General features: G+C 42.3%; 1 protein-coding gene across 1 annotated transcript in view; it reads right to left on the reverse strand.

The window, feature by feature from the left end:
- The window catches only part of Rab8b (RAB8B, member RAS oncogene family), a 70,957-nt gene extending 55,357 nt beyond the window's left edge, over positions 1–15,600 (reverse strand). Inside the window, exon 1 of the mRNA XM_057768429.1 lies at positions 15,401–15,600. Within this exon, the coding sequence (XP_057624412.1) occupies positions 15,401–15,524 (124 nt within the window). The 5' untranslated portion in view covers positions 15,525–15,600. The remainder of the gene's footprint in view (positions 1–15,400) is intronic.
- Positions 15,601–22,973: the final 7,373 nt, after the last annotated feature.

Here is a 22,973-nt window from a genome sequence, read left to right on the forward strand (position 1 = left end):
TGTGCTTGATCCTGAAGACTTTTTATGCACTGAGAACTGTGCACGTATGCAGAGGCACCAGTGCAGCCAGTAGACATTTATTATTTTACTGTACATCAACACTGAGTGAAAAAACAAAACAAGTTGACTGTATCTAGAGAATGGTTATAAGCAATAATGTGATAATTACACAGCCTTTGAAGTATATTATGCATTTCCAACAAAGGAGAAGCACTACTGCTTAACCAAAGAGTCATTCCTGGGAAGGAAATTATACACAGTGCCAATGCATGTAGTCCATGAAGAGATCTGTATGCCTGAGCACCAAACAAAAGGTTATGAAGATGCAGGTCATAGCTCCTGTCCTTCCAAGAGCTGCTGTTCTTACTCTTTGAGGCATATTTCATTGTTCAGTACTGAGCAGTAGCAAAACTCACCATCACAAACCTTCACACTTGTTCAAAAGCAAAACTCTGACCATCTGAACATTTTCTTACACACGAATCTATGAGTGGTGTATAAGTGTATGGAGGACAGATGTAGACATGTGGTGTCTTCCTCAATTGCTCTCCACTTTGAACCCAACCTATTCAGCTGGCCCTAAAGATCCTTGGCTCTGCCTCAAGAACACAGGGGTTACAGGCAGGTATCCATACCTCTTCAGCTTTTATGTGGGTACTGTTGTGGTGTGGGAGGTCCTTCTAAGTGTTGCTTTTATTGGTTAATGAATAAATCTGTTTCAGCCAGTGGTTTAGCAGAATAGAGCTAGGCTGGGAAAACTGAACTGAATGCTGGGTGAAAGAAGGCAGAGTCAGTGAGATACCATGGAGCCGCAGCGAACCACCAGCCGGAACCTTGTTGGTAAGCCACAGCCACATGGATATACACAGATTAATAGAAATGGATTAAATTAAGATATGAGAGTAAGCCAGAAATACGCTTAAGCTATTGGCCAAACAGTATTGCAAATAATATAATTTCTGAGTGATTATTTCGGGTCTAAGCGGCTAGAACAAACAAGCTGTCTCCTACAACACTGCTGAGAATCTGAAATCCAGTCCCACAGCAAGCACTGAGTCATCTCTCCAGCCCAAATACCTTAAAATTTTTAACAAAACACTTTCCTAGATGCAACATAATTTTTGAGGAATGAATGGAAACAAAGAGGTCCACAGCATGTTTTTTGTCTTGTTTTGCTTTTGAACCCAAAAAATGAACTCTTAAAAACGCAGTCTTTAAAATTTTAAGTCAAATGTAATACAAATTTGAGTATAACCCTTTCAACTATAGTCAAAAATAGAACCCATCCTCTTAATTGTCCCTAAGCTCCTTATGACCCCATCCCTGTCTCCCATTATCTATCTATCTATCTATCTATCTATCTATCTATCTATCTATCTATCTATCTATCTATCATCTGTCCATCTGTCTGTCCACTCATCCATCCATCCACCTTCTCATCATCACCTAGCCCGGGCTGGTCTGAAACTCACTATGTAATTCAGCTTGGCCTCCAACTTAAAATCCTCCTGCCTCAGCCTCGTAAGTACCAGGATTATAGGCCACTGAGATTAAAGGCAAGAGTACCATTCCAAGCTACCTAGCTTTTAAAAAAAAAAAAAAATCTTATTAACTCTTTGAGAATTTCACATAATGTATTTTTAACATAGCTGTGCCCTGCCCCCAACTCCTCCCAGATTCTGCCCCATCAGTTAGCTATCTTTAATGCTAAAGGCCAGGTGGCACATGCCTTCAATCTGAGCACTCAGGAGGCAGAGGCAGATGGATCTCAGTGAATTCAAGGCCAGCCAGGTCTACAAAGTGAGTTCCAGGACAGCCAGGGCTGTTACACAGAGAAACCTTGTCTCAAAAAAACAAAACAAAACAAAAACAAAAACAAAAAAACCCAACAACAAACCCAAAAGACCAACAACAACAACAAAAAAAAACCCCAAACAAGACAACACTTTTAAGTTCTTACCTCAGCTTCCTTTACCAAACAAGATCTATATAAAAACAAAACCAATTATAACTTTATGCCTGCCCTGTACATATAATCATCATTTATTAAGAGAGAAAACATTCAGGGGGAATCATACTTTATGCTTATACTGACACATTTATTTCCCTAATTTTCCTAATAAGACAGCTTAATGGTTACGAATTAATAGCATGTATTGATGCTATAAAAGCATGATTAATGACTTTTCTAAGATTAAAGTATCATCATCTTGATTATTAGGTAAAGAAAAACTATTAACTAGCTTTCAAGCTGGGTAATTTACGCCATTAAAATCAGATACAATGTTTCAAATTTTAATGTATTGTTCAAATTCATGTATACAAACAAATTCATTACAATTCATGAGATTTCACTCTGAAACTCATTGCACTAAAAATTCAAAACCCTAAGAGAGGCCATGGAGCTAGAATATTTAAATTGAAATATTTGTCCCTTCTGGACAGATTATTCTACACTATTTTTTATTTGTGTTTTCCTCCAAATTCTCACTCCCCTGAGAATATATAATAGCTGGAAGGCCAAGAAACTGCACTTTACACTGACATGTTGTACAGGGATCTCCTTATGCCAGATGAGCGAGGACCTTCACTCTAGAGATGAGTCTAGACAATATTTCTAATAATGTAAAAAATACACATAGTCCTAAACTTTCTACAACACTGATGTACACCTCATCAAAATAAGCAGGATCTTCCTGTCCGTATTTTTATAGGATCCATCCTAATAGGTGCTTCTTTTTTTGGTTGTTTGGTTTTTCAAGACAGGGTTTCTCTGTAGCTCTGGAGCCTGTTCTGGAACTAGCTCTTGTAGACCAGGTTGGCCTCGAACTCACAGAGATCTGCCTACTTCTGCCTCCCCAGTGTTGGGATTAAAGGCGTGCGCCACCGCCACCTGGCATAAATGTTAGCTCTTATGAAGGGCAAATGCTATCCAATTAAGTCCCCTGGGATTTCCAGGGTCCATTTAGCTGTCTAGGCTTCTATGGTTAACTGGAACTAACTTGATTTATCCAGTTCCCACATACATAACTGTTTGCATGTGGGTGAGAGAGAGTAGTTTTAAACCTATGCTACAAACAATAATGCATCTTTTTCTCAAAAGTCCTAACAAGAAATTCCTTTATTAATTAAGAAAATGCTAAAATTAATTTGCCTTAAGAATCTCCAACAGGAAATGTTAAAATCAGAAGTTCAACTTGGGGGTTTCCAGGACAAAAGCCCAAGTTCTTTTACATAAACTCTTTGGGTTTTTCTGTCTACTCTCCCACTTTGTCCATTGGTTATAACTTGGATCAGAGCTCTGAAAAAGACTTTAGACTCTTCAGCACAAGATCCCCTTCTGCACATGAAAGTTCATTACTGACTTGTCTGAAACTGTGTGATGAACATATTTTCCACAGTACCATAATGCCACTGCACACTCTCAGGCATCCAGAGCCTTCAGCTCTGCTTCTAGCCTCCCAGGAGTCGATCCATACCAACATGCACCATAAAAACTGAGACTGTGGAGCACCAGGTGTATATCCACGTGACAGAGTAAGTGGACTTGTCACATCAAGCTTAGCTGCTCAGACTTTTCTTTGTCCTGGCTCACAGTGGCATGCTGGAGGCTCAAAGTTAGAAAACAAGCCAGATATAGGTAGGTCTACTTTACAACACCACTGAGGAAAACTTTGCCAAACGGGTTTTCTAAGCAAAGCCAGGATTAGACAGAATTTCACCCTCAAAATAAAAATAAAAAAAAAAGATAGGATAGGATAAGCTAACAGGAAGATTAAACCTGACATGAGGAAGGAAGTTCACAATTAAGGTAGCTGTCCCTAGCAAATTACAGCCTATATAAAGCCAAGCACACATAAATAAACCAATGGCACCATGTGGAGAGGCAATGCAGAGATTTCTGATATATATAATCAGTTCCCTTTTCACCAGAGTAGGGCTTATAATTAAACTCTGGCCCTTCTACCCGCATTCTGCTGTGCACATATCTGATTTCTTCCTAAAGGACTAGTCAGTGGCTAAGACAACTTGGAAACCACGAGTTCACTGACCTCCCAAGCCAAGAGGCAACATATGCACAGCATTAGCTGCTGCTGGGGCTTGTTCAGTTCCACTAATACCCTGAAGGGTTTCCAGCTTTAGCTACTCACTTCTCCCAGATCATTGAAAGGCGCTGTTCCTGGGCCTAAATAAAAGCTCAACACACTGAAACCCATAGAAAATGCCAGTAGCCACTTTAAGAGATTCAGCTTGTCATGGACAAAGGGCCCAGAACTGGTGTGAGCTGCAGGTTTGGGCTCCACTATCTACTTACAGGACTGACAGAGTACATTCTCCTCCAAGCGTCAAGCTCCTCACCTAGGACATGGCAATCATCTCTTCACATCTTCTGTGGTAATGTCGAGGGTTATATACGAGGCAGGAGTGGAAACACTCTGCCAATAGTAATAGCCCAAGGGAAGGAAGAGGCACCTGGGATTGCTAACCCTAACTGGCTTTCCTGAGTGACATCCTTCCATGGCTCCTTGCTGCCCTCAGGCTAAGGCCCAGCCTTGCCTTAGGAGGTTAAGTTTCTCCCAATCTGCCCTCTAGCACCCTCTACCTTTACCTCTGGTCACATCCTCTACCACTGGCCAGGGAGCCAGAGTTCCTCCAGGAAGCTATGCTGGCCATGCAGGCCCTTGCCCAGAGAGTCCTCACTCCCATTCTAGTAACTCACCCCTCCTTCAGATTCTGACAAGTTTGCATGTAATTTTCTCCTATAAGCTCTCCTCAACCTCTCTTTGGTACTTTCATAACACCATTATTTATCCTGCTGCAGTCTTTCCTATTGCTGTATTAAAATGACTTGGATACTCTTCATTTTTTTCCATTCTCAAAGTTTTTCAGACCCAAAATGAAAGTGGTTGTGCCTGGAGAGATGGCTCAGTCAAGTGTTTGCCCCCTAGAGTTCATATAAAACCTGGGCCTGGTGGCATGTGCTTATAATCCCAGAACTGGGCTGGCAGGGGCAGAGGCAGAGACAGGAAGATCCCTGATCCTCGCTGGCTAGCCAGCTTAACTGAATCAGCAAGTTTCAGGTTTAATGAGAGATTCTGTCTGATGAACAACAACCGAGGTTGACCTCTGGCCTCTACACATGAGCACACACATGTGCACACCCACATACAAATGTTGATAGAACAAAGAAAATGCTATGTTTGAACTGAGTAGTTGACTAGTTACTGGGTTTTTCGAGACAGGGTTTCTCTGTAGCTTTGCAGCCTGTCCCGAACTAGCTCTTGTAGACCAGGCTGGCCTTGAACTCACAGAGTTCCACCTGCCTCTGTCTCCTGAGTGCTGGAATTAAAGGCGTTTGCCATCACCACCACCTGGCTCCAGCTATCGCTTTATAAAACCCAAAAGTCCTTGGAGCCCAGATATCTGAATTTAACCCCTTCATTTTTTTCTTTCACAATATGTTAACCACATCCAGATTTGTACACTAAAACTATTAGTTCCTTTTTAAAGCAAGAGAATTGAAGGCAAATGAGGTGCGAGAGAAAGGAGACATGAAATCAGAGAGCCAGTGCTCATGACAGGATTAAACAACACCGGACAATCTCTTCAGTGCTACAAATCTTTAGCTAGTCTACAAGAGCAACACAAGGCTACTACTTCCTTACCCTGACTTCTAACGTGTCAAACACTAGTGCCCACTGGTGAGAAGAAAGCATAATCATTAGTGGAGAATAAAAAGGGAAATCTATTCTTCTTTATAGACAATGATTTAACAGACTGGCAAACGCTGCTGCTGGGGGACTCTGAAGACAGGGAAGCTCACAGTCTTTACTGTTGAGGAAGCAGCCAGCCTAAGGTCCTTGAGAGGAGCTTGTGCAATAATGGGCGGAAGACTGAATTCACAAGCAATCCACAAACAACAGTACAGGCAGTCATCATTCTCTCCTAGTGGATGTGTTTGTGTGCTTTTGTGTGCATTTAAGGAGATGAGTATTTCGCAATATCTCTTTCAGATAAACATAAGAAATAAACTAACAGTTCAATATTTAAGCAGTTGAGGAGACGAGAGAGATGGCTCCATGGTTAAAAGCATGTACTGCTCTTTCGGAGGACCTAGTTTCAGTTCTCTGCAAGTTCCCAGTTTGCAATTCCAGTTCCAGGGGATCTGACACTCTCTGACCTCCTCAGGCATCTGAACACATGTGCTTATAAAACTCACACAGGCACACATAAACAAAAAATAACTTAAATAAATCTTTAAGAAGTTTACCCTGTACTTCATAGCAAAACTCGATCATCATTTTGGGGGGTTGCCCTTCCATTTTACACTTAGGAAAAATGCCTGTACCTGGAAGGAAGTGCATAGCCATTGTTTTGCACAATACTACAGGTTGTGTTTACAGAAACTAAGAGACCATTTAAACAAAAAAAATGTGGTAAATTAAAGGATAGCACAACCTAAATTTACAATGTAATGGTATTTATCAAGGTTAAAGACTGAGAGACCAAGATATGGAAACATCTTTAAAGATAATCTATATACAGGTTTTATGTTTTAATTTACAATGAAATTTTACATATAGGAAATTAACTACTTAAAATTTTCCATAAAAGCTTCATACTGTAGGGTTATAATATTTTAAAATAATGTAAGTAAACATAATAGGAAATGCACCAACTCAAATACTCTGGGTAACAGCCTCATTCCTGTGTCATTGCTCACTGCTGCTGGGACTAAGACAAGCATCGTTTTCTACCATCCAGCTCTAAACAATATGGAAGGGAAATAGCAAGAAAAGGTCACTATTGATTCTCAGACTGCCAGGCAGGAGTTTTCTAAATCCTCACCCAATGGTTAATTTTAGCTGCCAACACGAAGCAAGACACCGAAGAAGGAACAAAGAAACTGGTAGAAGGGCACAAGGTATGGTTTTCAGTCTCTTCCTCGCCCACGGCAAGCCCTTCTCCCCAAGTACAGTAGGAGTGGGGCGCTAACAATGGCCAGTGAAATGAAAAAAATAACCTGAGTCACTTTAAAACTGGAATAGAGAACTCTCAATAAAGAGCTGTTCTCTAAGCTGTTACAAAGATTTTATCAGAGTACTTTAGAAAACAGTAAAGACTTCCTCGTTGAAAACCATACAAAGCAACCCACCCCATCCTGATTCATAAACAAACAGGGTACAGCTGGCCACTGGCATTTCACAATGCAAGCTTTTCACCCTTCTATTGGCCTTTATGTATCTACATGTGTTTATGGAGATAATGAATACTTCAGAACACCTATTCCAGATAAACATTTCATCATGTTATAAAAAATACATGTAAATAACTCAGCTTTGAATTAGTTTACCCTATATTTCAAAACAGAACTTGAACAATTAGATTGTCCTTCTACTTTATATATCAGGAAAAGTATCTGTGATTTATTAAAATAAATATTGCCTAGTTCTTCAACAAAACAGCAAAATTAAATATGATGTGAGAAGCCCTGCCAGTCCAAACTCTGGCAGTCAAAAGCTTTGGAACTTTATGTATTGTCTAATCTCTCTGTGGTTGACTTTTACCAGGATGAGATGGGATTCCACACCTAACTCTGCTTTTGCAAAGCACCTTGAAATTGTGCCATGCTGCCACCAACTGCCAGCTGCCACTGTGGTCTGTGTTAGTATAACCACACACCTAAATTTGATGATCATGATACCACAAAGAGCTTTTTTTTAGCATTTACTCTGGGAGCCAAGAAACAAAATTCTGGACTGAGGGTGAAAAGAGCTCCTGGGGACCATCCAAAGGTTCAGCAACAGGTAAATACCAAAGAGCCTAATTAGCAGGGTTAGGTCCTACAGTAAGGCAGCAAGAAAGCAGCTTGCATGGCGGCTGGGAAAATAAGCTACCACTTCATGTGGCTTCCCAAAGGAAGCCCTGAGCGGCTAAGCATCAAAATCTTATTAGTTTCTTTTTCAAAGAAGCCATTCCTTTTCAGGTTCCTATTCATTCAATTCAAAATAAGAAAAATCCCCTAACTTAAAAATTGAGCATAGAAACCACATGCAATCCCAGTTCCAAAGATGTGACACCCTCTACCGGCACCTGCACACACACGTGAATATGTGAATATACTCAAACAGACACACAAATAAGAAAAATAAATAAATCTTCTTAAAGAAAAATGACACATCATTACATACAATAAATCTAATAATTACTGTCTATATTTGTTAATACTGAAATTTAGTCATAACATGTTGCATGAACAATAGCTACCTGCTCATGTTAGAAAATAACATTTGTGCAGGAAGGTGCCACCCCATCCCCCACCCCGCTTCCCCATGACAGATGTTAGGAATCCACCACCATCCTCCATCTTGCTGGGCTCAGACAGAACTTCAGATATCCACAGAAAGTAGCCTTCCAGCAAGCTACACCAACCCACTGACAGTGGCATTTCCCTCACAGTGCTGAGTACCCCTCAACACACTAAGCCAAAAGACGCACTGAGTCTTTAAAGAAAGCTACCTCATGAGAATTTACCTCAAGAAATGCCACAAAATGGCAATTTCACTGAAAGCATAAAACAGCAATTTCCTTTCTTTAATAATGACAGAAAACATAACTGTATGCATTAATTTTCCTCTAGATATAGGCTATCTCAGTGGTACATAATTGGTTCTATATAATTATAATAAGCATATATAAAATAAATGTTTTAAAATAGAATTTGATTGTATTCAGTCCAAAAGTCCAGCCTATTCCTAATCCACTAAGTACCCTGTGACTCAGACAAGTGCTGTGCAGAACACAGACACAAACACAGCTCCATCTGCTAATTAAAAATGGGCATGAAACTGTTAACAGGCATCTGTTGCATTGTTCGAAGCTAATGGGCAAAGACAAAGCTGAAATGGCTCTTCTAATACACACCCAGTGATTTCACTCATTTTCTGTTTGGTATTTATGAAAGTGGGGGGTTGGAAGCAGGCTGTTAAAATGGCTTATTATGCACACCAAGAGATAAGTGAAATCACTTTTATATTCTAAAACTGACTACAGGAAGGTAAACAGCATTTTACACTAGAGAAGACAGCATTTCTATATTAACAAGTCAAATTAAACACTTATCTCAATTCAGATATAATCTAGTCATGTCAAACACTATGAAAGACAAAAATTCATGCAATGCTTTCTCTACAGTCCGTAACTGCTTTCACAATTCATCCATCTATCCATTCATTTACTGTACACTTCTATAAAATAGGCCTTGGAGATTTACTGATTCTGACTTGATTCTTGTCTTGGGAAACTCACAGACCCTGAAAACTATGTACAGATGATCACACTCCATCACTGACGAATCCGCTAAGGCCCGAGAATGACTTACTCATCCTGGGCCTCCACTTTAGGAAGAGGATGCAAACCCATCCGACTCGGGACCTGCTGCACCCCTGAATCCATCATGCCATCTCCCTGCCACCACATTCTGCTTCACCTACCTAGGAACTGAAAGTGACTAAGGGTTTATTCATGAAAACACAGTCCTGATGAAGGATCCATTTTCAAATACTGTAACTACCATTCATCCTTGACCACCATGCCTGGTTTGTAAGTAGGTGGTTCACAAGCCTCAACTAACCACAGATATGTCTGTTTTACCTGCACCACAACACTGTTTAGCTACTTTTAAACTGCCCATACGTTTGTGGTTTTCTAAGAAAAGTTCAGCCTATCTTGAGGGCAAGATTTTCCAACGTGGCAATGATAACGACGCAGCTGGGAGACATACATTCCCTTGGCCCAGCTGGCCAAGGTCCACACCTCTACCACCTCCCATTCAGGCCCTTATTGGAGCTTGCACCCTGACCCAGGCAGAGCAAGCTGATAATCTTACTCTGCTTTTCTTGCTTCATCTTCCCACAGCTATATACATCTCTTGCTCCACAATCTGACTCACTATCTAGCATCTACTCCTTCATCTGGAACCCTCTCCTCATCCTGCTATGAGAACCCTTGCCTGGAAAATGTTCCAGGTGCCGGCTACAACACACAGGAGTGCTGATCTGCAGCAGAGAGCTGCAGGCAGGTGGCAGAACAGACCCTGGGGCTGTCCCAGGTCAGGCCTACAGCTCCTATTATCCTCGTTGCTGCTGCATCCTTCCTTCAGATTCAGTTCAAAAATCAACAAAATTTTTCCTCATCTTCAAAGACTAAACTTATTTTCCTCTAAAACAATATCCAAACTGATTCCCCTCTGGCTTTTTTCAGTAGATACAGACAACATTGCTGTTGTTGCCAGTGAACCCGCCCCGAACTTCTGCCTGCAGAAGGGTGGCTGAAGCTCTTTAGTAAAGAACACTTCAGACAGATCCACATTCATACCCACCACTCAGTTTCCCCATGCCTGCATTTCTAGACAGGTTTTCTCATGGGCTGGAACACTCATCACAGAGAGGAGTGTAACCCTTTATCATCCACCACAAAGTGCCACTTCTGCCTAACATTGCTATCAACACTAGCACTGAGAAGGGAAGCCTACCCGAGAGCTCTGAAAGAACATGGCATCAAAATAAGGCTTTATGCACAAAATGTTCAATTTGAACTTGCATGTTCTTTGGTATTTTAGTTTGAGAAGTTGAAACCAAGAAAAACAACTCTGAAAATGAAAATTGACTTCTATGTATCTGGCTTATGCTCAGCCAGATGTTGATATAATCTTGGATAAAAATGTAAATATGACAGACTGTTTTTCAGTTAGTAAGTCTTTATAAGTTTTGAAAGGAGAACAACCAAAAGCAGCTTTACATTTTAAGCAAGGGTCAACAAACTTGTTCTACAAAGAACCAGTCAGTTAGTAAATAACTTGGAGGGTCACATATAGTCTTTGCTGCATAGTCTTCGTTGCTGTCATCTTTAACAATTTCTTTAAAATGTAAAAGCAAAACCAAAACAAGAACCCCATTTGACCCATGTTGTTAACTGACTCAAGGCAAATGAACCTAAGACAAGAATACAATGGGACAGAATACAATGCCCAAAAGTGTTCTGCTGGCATTTAGCATTGACAACTACCAGTGTGGGGCTACAAAAATGATTTCATGAGTTATTTCACACATGGAAGGAATGTTAACGACAGGGTGCACTATGATCTCTTGACCTGAAACTCCAGGCCTGGAAGAAAGAGCAAAGGCTATGTGCCAAGTTATCCCCATACAGAGTCTCTCAGGACTATTTCCCTTAACAGAATGCTAATCAAAGTGGAAACACCTTACTTTCCCACATACACAGGCACAAACCTAATGCACAAAGTGGAATTACTCTCTGGAAAATGTCTTTACAGAGAGGATCACACTCATATGCAGTGACAAAAGGATAAAGACTTGGATTTGAAGCTTCACCGATAGTTCTACCGAAGGTAGAGTTTTGCATTCGTAAAGCTGGGACAGGGCATAAAGGAGATAATTTCTACTACTCTCTCTCTGATGTCAAACAATGACTATACTAAATAATGAAACCACTCAGGAAATACTTAACAGGAAGAAGGGGGCAGGGAGGAGGAGAGGCAGCAAAGGGAGTTGGTTTAGAAGGCCCCATTACAGGGCAGAGTACCGTTCTCTCTCTGTTCTACCAGCACCTTGTTCAATACAAGGCCATTTCAAGATGTCAGGGTGCCTTCGGATCAATATTAAAACCACCCACATCCCACAGGAAACATAACATATAGTAAATACTATCACGATTTCCTACTGTCTTATATTTAAAGATATTTATCTAGGGCAGGAGTCAATCAAAACTTTTTCAATTTTCCAATATAAACTAGAAAGCTAGTTAGTTGGTCTGCGGCATTACACCTGTAATTCCAAGAGGCTAAAGCATCCTTACTCCATGGTTAGCAGGTATTACCTGACTGATAGAGCAGAAGATTCCCAGTAAGCCACGTGAAAGAAAATCTACCTTTACCCTGCCAAGGTACAGAAAGGACTCAAAGTCCCAAGCCTTAGGGAAATGAAAAGTATATGAGACAATTTTATCTGGAACCAAAATGACTGTCTCCTCTTTCGTGACACCAGAACCCCCATCCACACAGCCTAAGGATGGAAGAACCTCATTTTTAAAACACTGGCAAGACACAAAATGAAAGCATGCCTTCATAGTAAAAAGCAGACATGGGACCTATCTGTCAAACACACACAAGCCCCAGGCATCAGAAGGACTCTCTCCTGGGGTGTGGTGCTTATCAAGTCTGTCAGCGGTGGTATCACAAGAAGACCTTGACAAGCCCAGCCATAGAAAACTCTAGAGTTTACACAAATGGACACTTAAATTATGGTGGGAAATGATGGGTCACCAACTGTCACCTCGACCACCTCAGATCACCTGGAGATGCAGTTTGGGGTTTGGCAGGGAGTGGCACGGCTGCTAGAAATGTGTTTGCCGTCAGCGAGGGGCGGTGGGACTTTTCACTGGAGTGCCTCGAACTTCACCCCCTGTTCGAGCACAGCCGCAGCTGCAAAGCATTTTAGTTTCAGCTCTAGAAGGTGTCTGGCTGTCTACTACCACATCCGTGGGAGCGCCGGGCCCAAGTAAGAGGCATGGGATCTTCCCCTCCTCCATAGCAACCAAAGAACAGCTTGAAGCTTCTTTTTCACCCCATTCGCCACACAGAGAGTACAAAGACCAAGAGTTCCCATGAGATTCACCACGGAAAATCTATCTCCTAATCTAAGCCATCGAAGGACACTGGTTTTAATAACTGCTATTTCAATTACTAAAAATAATCCACTCAGAAAAGAATCTAATCCTTGACTGTGAAGTGTAATACACTATACATACACATACACAAAAGCATAGTGGGGGGGCCTAAGGGAGTAAGTCCTGCGTCTCACCCATGTTAAGCATATACTGTATAGTATATGAGTATATACAGTATATTGAGTTAAATCCCTAGCCCAGAAAAGTAAGTTTTTTAAAAAAAAATACTATGTTAAAAAACTACTACGTTTGTATAGTAAATATCCTTACTGGAAATGTGGGGCAAAGTGTGGAAGGGAGGGGGATGAACTGAGAGGTAAATCTATTGTGAGGGAATCCAAAGAATTTAACAAACTGTATCAGTGAAATTTATTCATTTTCTTTTTTTTTCCTTTAAAAAGGTTTATGTGTACTGTGTGCACCTGTGTTTGAGATGAACACATGTGAATGGAGCTGTCCAGAGACCAGAAGAGACGTCGGTTGCTCTGTAGTTGAAGTGACAGGCCTACGGGTATTGGTGAACCACCTGATGCGGGTGCTGGGAACTGAACTTGGGTCCTCTAGAAGTGCAGCAAGCGCTCTCAACTGCTGAGCTACTTCTCTTGCCCATTTTTACTCACTTTCAAGGCAGGAGGAAACCCTGAGTGAATCCCTCACAGAACAGACAGAGGTCTCCCCATTCAACTTGTTAGGCCTGTCCTTTACCATCTGTACTGCAGTATGCAATCAGCACTGAACCAGAGTTATTTGGGGTTTTGAAATTGATACCAAAAATGAATGTCCTTTGGTAGCTATACCAGCTTCCACCAAGCCTCTTACAAATACACTTGCGAGATGCAAGATGACATTTAAAATCTGCTTCCTCAGAAAAAAAAAAGTCCCACTCAAGACTAACTGCCAAGAACTTGCAACTCAAACTTCCTTAAGCTCAGACATCACAACACCCAGATTTCCATTCAGACTGTACGAAAGAAATCAGAAGAAAACAATCTACCTACTTAAAAGAATATACAACTATTTAAACAGATTTGTTCTTCTGGTTTTTTTAATTCAAGTATATGAGTGTTTTTTTACATGTGCCCATGTAAATGTCTGGTCCCCACAGAGGCCAGAAGAGGGTGTTGGATCCCATGGAATTGGAGTTACAGGCAGTTGTGAGGTGCCACGTGGGTGCTGTGAACAAAACCTGGGTCCTCTGTAAGAGCAGCAAGTCACTGAGGTAACTTTCCAGCCACTTAACCATACTTATTACCAACACACTAGTTCCCCATTACTTGTGGCTCACTTGGAAAACTATTTGAAAAGTTAAATAAGCTAGTACTGGAGACTAGAAAGATCACCCAGGCTACCAAACAGCTGATACTTAGAGAACTTAATTGACTGCAGCTATTTAACAAGGAGAATGATGTTAAGGTTATTCTCCCGAAAGCTTAAAACAAGTTTTGATTTGCTTTTCAGGTTGATAAGTTAAAGATCCGGTTACCTGCACACAAACGTCTTTAACTACAGATATAAGAAAGACAGCTCCCAGGGACGAGTGGAAAATGTTTTTTCTTGAAGTAATTGGGAAACATATAGAATGCTGTGATTCACCTAAAAAGTAATTAGAGTCAAAGAAAACTATATAGGGAGGCAGGTGGAATATGAGCTCAATCACGTGTCTTGGATGTTACTAAATACTCAAGCTCAAGAATTTAAAAAGTTGAGACACACTGCTTCCCAAGAAACAGAGTGAAGGGGTGAACAATACATTTCTGAGCACATCATCCCAAAAGTCGCCAGCCCTCTTAATACCTATTAACACGCAGAAGAACTTAACACTCCATAGACCTTACCCCATCATTAGTCACTTTTAAAATCTTGATTCAAAGAAGTCAAGAGGAAATGGGAACCAGCGTTCCCAGTTACTGGGGAAAGTCCTGCGCCCCACGTTTTCCATTTCCTCTCTTTTCTCTGCTCAGCCCCTGCACTATGTCCGCTGCTTCCCCTTCTCCTTTCTAGCTAACACCCAGCTCTCCTTTACTTTCTCCACCAAGTAGCCTCATGCTGCCTTCTGGTCCTCCTGAGCCCTCTCCCACCCACAATTTTCTTCTGCATTTTCTCTTAGCATCTCTGCGCACACCTTTACAGCCAATGTCGCTTCATTCCTTGCCTCCTGAACATTCATTCATTCCCCCCAATTCCCTTCTGACCGCCTAGTCTCACTTCTCTCGTCCCTGGTATCCTCTGTCCCTTGACTTCATTTGAAGCCCCTCTTAAGTCCTCAACCTTTCATTTCCCCCTTCACGTTTCCTTCCTCTTTCCTGTCTTTCTAATCCATGTTCGTATCCATTCTACCCCTCCTTCTCTCTTTCCGTACAATTTCCTGGTTCCCCCGACTCTGTCCCTCTGGGACCCCTCTGCCGCCGCCCCGGAGCCCCCTCGTGTCTCCAACACCCCTGGTTCCCGACGCTCTGGTTCCCCGTCCTCCGCCCGCAGCCCCGCATCCCCGCCCGCCCCTCTCGCCCTCGCCCTGCCGGCTCGCACTGCCCTCTCGGCGGCCCCCGGGGTCTCCCTCCCGGGGCGTCAAGCCCTCGCGTGCCCTCTCCCAGGCCCCTGGGCACCCGCCCCCCCGTGTCTCAGCTCCTGTCCCGGGCCGCGGCCGCTCCCTCACCGATGGTGGAGATGAAGGTGGTGTTAAAGGCGTCCTCAGAGAAGCGGAACAGGAGGCAGGTTTTGCCGACGCCGGAGTCGCCGATGAGCAGCAGTTTGAACAGATAATCGTACGTCTTCGCCATCTTCTCGCTCCGGCCCTCTCTGACCGCGGAGAGCAAGGAGGCGGTGGAAAGAGCCGCGGATGGGGCCTCGGGCGAGGGGGCGTGTCCGCCGAGCCGCCCGCGGCCCGCCCCGTCCTTAGCCCCGCCCCTTGGAAGGGACCGGCGCGCCCCGCCCTGCCCCGGCCAATCCGCCGGCGTTTTGTCATCATCTTCCGCGACACGAGGCTTTATGGGATTTGTAGTACTCTGGGAGCGCCTCGGGCGTGCCTGGCCCGGGCTGTCCAAGTAACCCCGATGGCTAACAAAATCTGCGTGATGTGGAACGGTGCACTAGGAGTTTCCTCTCATACTGGGAAAAGACACTTTGTTTTGAATTCTTCTTCTCTCTCCTTGGGAACTTGACTTTGTCGTTTCTTTGTTCGTGGGGACCTTTCAAATCCAAGACTTCGAAATCTGAGTCCCGCAGTTCGCGTTATCTACTCGCCTGATCCCGGAGCAAGGAAGCTTTCTTAGAGATGCGGTGGTCCTCAAAATCTGCGGATTATCTGTAGAGTATTATCCTGCTTCTCCAGTTTCTGCCCGGGTTCCTAGGTCCCCTTCCACAGCCCTTAATTGATAGATCTCAAGAGAGTGATATTACCCTGTTAAGTTCATCCCCACTCATGCCCTCTGAACGACAGGCCACAGCCAAATAGGATGATTATTTTAAAGGATCTACCTCAGAGACAGCGCCCCACTACCCGTAGGAGGATGGATTTTTTTTTTTTTTTTTTTTTTTTAGAACGAGAAAGAGAATGTGGGAAGACTTGTGCTACAGCTCTGTGTCATGTAAAATAGCATCACCACAGACGGGAACTTTGGCCATGAAGATGTAGAGAGTAAGATTTGGATTTAGTCTTGGCTAAGCCATTTCACCGCTGTGTGAAGTCTAACAGGCTTGGCACTTCTCAGTTTTCTCCTCTGTAAGACAAACTACTTCATAGGGTTGTAGTGAAAATTAGATACTGAATGTGAAAGCACTTTGAAACTGGTAAGGTGCTGTGAAGTGTAGGTGTTAGCTGTGTTTAAATTTGTCACTCCTTGGGAGGCTTTCAATTAATGGGGTGGCAAAAGGAAGGGAGGAAACAGTACTTTGATGTATTCAATTCAAGCCTTCATTATTTATTACCTTAGACTAATTCTTTATTGTTCGGTGCTCTTTTATCTGCGGGTGGCAGAAACCCAGCCGGATCAAGCTTCTGTGAGAGAAGGGTTTACTGTCCAGGTCATGAGGAAGGAGTAGGTGAGGGAAACCAGCTTTATCATGTCAGAAATCTCCATCCCATGTCTGCTTCATTTTCAATTTTAATTTAAAATGTCAAATATCAACAGCTAACACAGCCCCAACACACACACACACACACACACATTCTCACACACACACACACACACACACCGGCAAAAGTTCCTTGGATTCCTCAAAAACTTTTACTAGAATTAAGGGGACCCTGCTGGACACCAAACTATCTGAGAACGACTAGGACAAATACTTACCTTAGAGGCAAGGAAGTACCTTCTTGCAGAGGTTGTTACAGGAGGCAGTGGACTTAATCATTAGTGGAAGAAAAAGGAAAAAAACTTGAACCGTTAATTGAACAAGTCCGCAAACTCTTCTAGGATGTATGTGGATGCCTGTGACCCTATGTACAATATCAATGATGTTGCATGTCTGGTCCTATTGTTGCAGAAAATTTAGTTGGCCCTAATGACCTTTGCTTTCTATGTGGAGAGAAGATGAAAAGCATCATTAACTCACGCTTATTGGTCACACGGTACCCAGAGAGCAGAAGCTGCTTCTGCTACTTAGTATCTAATATCTAGAGTATGCCTTACATGACTGCCCTCACAGTCATGGTTCTGAGGAAAGACTGAACTCCCTTTGGGGAAAGAATCCCTTCCCTCTGGCAAAGACTGAACTTCTTCGCCCGAGCCGACTTCTGGAGCATGCCTCTGAACTTGACTTCACCCAGGTTCTAAACAGTTGTGGGTGACTCAGTTCCATTCCTTGGTCCTCATTCATAGAATAGAAGGACGTCTTCAGAGACCACTGGAATCTGCTTAATTTCCCTGTTTTTTAATTTAATTTTTTCATGTTTATTAGCATTGTGTACATATGTGTATGTGCAGGTAGGGCTATGTATGTATGTGTATGTACCATGGCTTATGTGAAGAGATCAGAGGAAAATATGTAGTTGGAATCTCTCCTTCCATGTTTACTTCGGTTTGGGGATCAAACTCAGGTCGTCAGTCTTGTATGCTGAGCCACCTCACTGACCTTCTTCTTTCTTTTTAAGGATTCATATATATTGAAATACTTCGGAGGCAGGGGAGCTGAAAAGATGACTCAGTGGTTAACAATGGTGGCTGCTCTAAGAGGACCCTGGTTAGGTCCCCATCACCCATATGACACAATCATCCATAACTTCAGTCCTAAGGCACCCAATACCCTCTTCTGGCCCCTGTGAGAACCGCACACATGTGGCGTCGTGCGTCTGTAGCCAAAACGCCTATACATATAAAAAATGTTAAAGGAAATATCTTTTGGTTTCAGTAACTTTTGACAGCCATGTCTGCTGTTGTCATTCTCTTTCTGTGGAAAGGCACATACTTACACAGTAAATAACTAATCCAGAAGAGAAGTGAGAGCTAAGAAATTTTAAGTCCCTAAATTTCCTTAGGGGAATTTTGTTCATTAAAGGGAATTTTTAAAAAATAATAATTCTGTAATATTTTCAGTTATTCAGCTTTTTTCTACTGCCGACTATGTACAATATCGGGACTTTCTAGTCCTGCGTTTGTACACCAGCGGTGAACTATTCAGGCATTTTGATATATTGAAATTTTTAAAAAATTGGATTTTTTCTTTCATTATGCATTATTAATCCTCAGATTTTGTACACTGGTATATTAGAGACCAGATTCGTGGTGATAGTACTGGGTACCATTGTTTCTAAGCAGTTTGCTCAAATGTCTCATCCTAAGTATTTATAGAGTCAGGGTACAGCAGGCAATAGATTCCTTGTTGACATTATTTTTCAATTTGATGATATTCTTTTCTAAAATGTCACATTATAGTGATCCAAGTGAAACAGTTATATCCATGCTTTTTGCCGTTTTCTCAAACCCATCATCACTAGAGAACATGGACTAGCACATTCAACTTGATTAAGAAAATGTTGGCTAAAGCCTTCTATACTGTAAGTGTTGTAGATAAAAACTGAATACATACAAGCTCTCAGGAGTTTGCCCTGTGTGTGTTTCATGACCTGAACAGTCTCTCTTCCTGACTCTAGAAAGTTCTTCTTCCCCCACTGGTGACTGAATCAATACACACACACACACACACACACACACACACACACACAGTCATGACTCTTCTAGCCACAGAGAAGGCACCTCATCCAGACCGCATCAGTCTGAGTTCTTCCTTGTGGACTTTCGAATGAAGCAGATAATAATACCAAAAGGATCTGGTGTGAGTGTGAGGCTGACTTTCTGGCTGGCTTTGCTCGTGATGGTAAACAGTTGCCATGTGTATACATTCAAGGGTATTGCTGTCGCCTGTAGTAGTTATTCTTTGGATGACAAGGCCTCCCCACCAAAAGCAACTCTGACATTCTTGAGAGACACTGTATTATTTGTGCAAAATTTCAGTATAAGTTAAGAATTTGTTTTGAACCTCGCAGTGGTGGCGCACATCTTTAATCCCAGCATTCGAGAGGCAGAGGCAGGTGGATCTCTGAGTTTGAGGTCAGTCTGGTCTACAGAGTGAGTTCTAGGACAGCCAGAGTTGCACAGAGAAACCTTGTCTTGAAAAACCAAAAGCAGAAAGAATTTGTTTTGAAATGTGTATATATACATTGTGTAGGTGTGTGCACATGTTTGTGTGTATGTTGGGGGGCAGTACATGCTACAGTGTACATGTGGAGGTCAGAGGACAACCTCAGATGGGAGTCCTTGTCTTCCATCTTGTTTGAGGTAGAGTCTTGTTATTCCTTCTGCATGTACCAGGTTAGCTGACATGTGCACTTCTAGGAATTCTCACGTGTCCGCTTGTCATGGATGCACGCTGAGATTACAGATGCACGCCACCGATGCTGCACCCAGATGTAAGTGGGTTCTGTGGATCTGGACTCTAGTCTTCACATTTGCATGGCATGTACTTCATCCACTCAGCTGTCTCCCCAGCCCAAGAATTTTGATTTGTTGATCCATGACATTTGAGTATGAAAAATGTTTTATTAAGGGAAACTAAATTTCTAAGCAAACTAAACAAGTAGGGTGAGACCTCTACTTGGCAAAGTAGATATTGGTCACTATGGGGATTTTTCTTCCTCTTGGTTGTATTCTAGAGGAACCCAGGTGCTTACATGGGCCTGGTATATTAAGGGTAAGTAGCCTTTGGGCCCATGAGACTGTACCCTCCATGTTGATGCTTCCCCTGAGCTACTCTTGGGTGCTGGCCCTCTGCCACTGGTTGAATACAGCTGTCCTGGTGGACTACAGAGATGTCCTTCATGGTCACTATCCTCCCTGACCGATTACTCAGTTGTGGTGTAAGTTCTCTCTGTGTAATGGAATAATTTGTATTCTTCCTTGTCTTCTCACTTCGGTCTTGGAACTCTTCTAGAAAAAAGACCTCACTAACTTCTTGTCTCCCCAAGATACCCTGCTGGACACTTTATACACAATAGGTGCTTGGGTAGGTTATTGAATGAATGAGCGAACATCTGTCAGTCATGCCAACCAGTACAGCTAACTTAAAAAAAAACAAACAAAAAAAAAAAAAACCTTTTAGTGAGAATTTGGGTTTTTTATTGGCTAAAGGACTACATCCTTTGAGCCTCATCAGTATCTTTCTATTTATACTCTACTTTGCATTTGTTATTTGTTCTGTAATTGCACTATTCATTGTTGTGTTTAAGAAATCAGTTTGATTATATAGTCTTTCTTTAGTTTGTCAAGATCACACTGAAAGATAAGGCCTTAAAAATACCAATTCCCTTATCACCTGCGTGTCATCTGAAAACATTCCATTTGTTTAGTGATATTCTGCTGGTATAATTCTATAATTATCCTCATCAGAGAGAGACAAGCTGTACTCTTCCACCCACTGATATTTCCTGAGCAATCACCAGGTTAATAATGTCTGCTCAAACAAATATTCATTAGGCTCATATCATGAAGCCAGCTCAGCAAGGCCACCTGGAGGTCACAGAAAAACCCGTCCTGTGGTCCCTGGTGGCTGTTTGTTCTCAGTGAGGTGAGGAGTGGGCAAACAAGGGGAAAGCTGAGCGATCAGTGTCAGCAGATGTCTTGCTGGTACATGCTGGGCGGGTCAAGGGACCATTTTAATTGACTGGTTGGCTTTCAGTTTCCATCAAATGTGCCCATTCTCATTTGCTGGTGTCTGGTTTTCATATCTGAGCATCTGTTCTGATGGTTCAGTCTTCTGCCTTGATTGGTCAAATATTAATGCCAAACCATGGCATATTTTCAGTAATGCCACTTGATGCAGAAATGTTAAGCAAAATCAAATACTGTTTCAAGAAATGACACATGAAACGATTGTATCTGCTTGCCTAACAAGTCTCTTCAAAGGTAGCCTCCTGTAACAAAGCCAGTATCCAGGAGATGAGAGGATTTTATACATCCCTTAGTGCTGGGCTGATGGCCATATTAAGGGAGGCTCTCTATGAAAAAGGCCCCTAGAATATTGGCAAGGGCCAAGGCCAATGTCCAGTTGAAGGCAAAACTTTTCTTGGGGCCAATTGGCAGAACCTTAGTCACCTACGATAAAGAAGGCATCCAAGTTGCAATATTCTGGGTGGTTCTTTCTGAATAGAATCTAGGTCTCAGAAAGGAGAGGTATGGCTTATCATACCTAAAGCATAGGGCAAAATTCCCTACTCCAAGAGGGAATTAGAAGGAATCCATTCTAATCCCTACTAAATTATTTTTCTGTAATATCAAAGTTTCTAACAATAAAATGTTAGGGGGTGTTCATTCCTTTAATTAGCGTAAGTATTGATTGCTACATTATAGGATTTTGTGTCAAATAAGGTGGAGGTCAGAGGACAAACTTTCAGGAGTCTCTTCTCTACTTCTGCTGTGTTGCAGGAATCAAACTCAGGCTGTCATGCTTACGTGATAAGCCCTTTTATCTGCTGATCCATCCTGCTGGTCCCTTGTAAATTTTTTTCCTATTTTTTTCTTGCAGAGCTAGGTATTAAATCCAGGGCTCCATGTGTGCCATGCAAGAGTTCTACCATGGAGCCTGTTCAACCCCAGCCTAAGAAGGTTATTTGGGTCAACTTTAAATGAACTTTGATCCAATAGCAAAGCACAGCTGTGCCCCCTAACAGGTGGGCATTAAGTAGTAGATAAAAGAGCATTATTAGGTCTTGAATCAGATATAGATATGTTGACAAGAGCGACTTAATCCAGCAGTTCAGACGACATGCCTGGGCCTAGTTTCTCCCTCTCGGTTTCATATGCTTTTTCAAAGTACTTACTTACTGAAACAGGCCAACTGCATATAATATGGTTACAACATAGGACCAGAAACTTCTGGTCTCCCAACTTCCATATTGAAACAGAGAAGAATATAAACAATCCTCTTCCCCAAGAGTTTCAATTCATGCTCTGACATTGAGTTCTTGAGTCATTGATTGCCCTTCCCTAAAATAATCAATCATCAAAGAGCCTAAGTTGACTGACTGAAGCTACTAGAATTAAAAGTGAGGTCAATCTCACCCTATGAACAGAATTCTGTTAGATATAAAGAAGGCCAGAGAAGCCACAAGTGAACATTAACACGGTGTGTTTAAGTTGGTCACACAGGGACATTTACATTTGTGTCTGGTTCTGCCAAGTAGAGGAAGCATGGGGCTGAACTCAGGAACATTCCCACTTGTCATTCTCTTAAGCAGAAGGATTGATGTCTAACTTTGAAGAAGTAAACATGGCCTCCCTGAGGAGACAGAGGATGGCCCATGCCAGGATTAACCAAACAGTTGAACAGCTGTATCCTTCCCTACCCAACTTCAGCATGCAGCTAAGGTCTCTGGTCTATCTATCAGGCTCTGACAAGGCTGCCCTGAGACTTTGTCATCAGGTGGCCTGGCTTCCGATCACAGTTTTGTCACTACCCCTGTGACCTTAACAATCACAACAGCCTCTAATACCTCCATTTCCTCGTGTGTGAGAGGCGGTGGAGAGAGAAGTGACATTATCCCTTTGCATCTGTTCTTAAATTAAGGCTCTTAGAACAGGTGACTTTAGACCTGCACCTACAGACATTGGTCTCCTAGGCTGCCCAAGCACCCTGATTGAATCAAGTGGCCTCCGAGGTCTTCTGGGTCTGTTACAGACTGTGGTGCCAGGAAAGTAGCTCATCACACCTAGTTCCTTGTTCTGAGAAATGTTCTA

The sequence above is a fragment of the Chionomys nivalis genome, chromosome 4 (genome assembly GCF_950005125.1).
Source record: "Chionomys nivalis chromosome 4, mChiNiv1.1, whole genome shotgun sequence".
Classification (NCBI taxonomy): Eukaryota; Metazoa; Chordata; class Mammalia; order Rodentia; family Cricetidae; genus Chionomys; species Chionomys nivalis.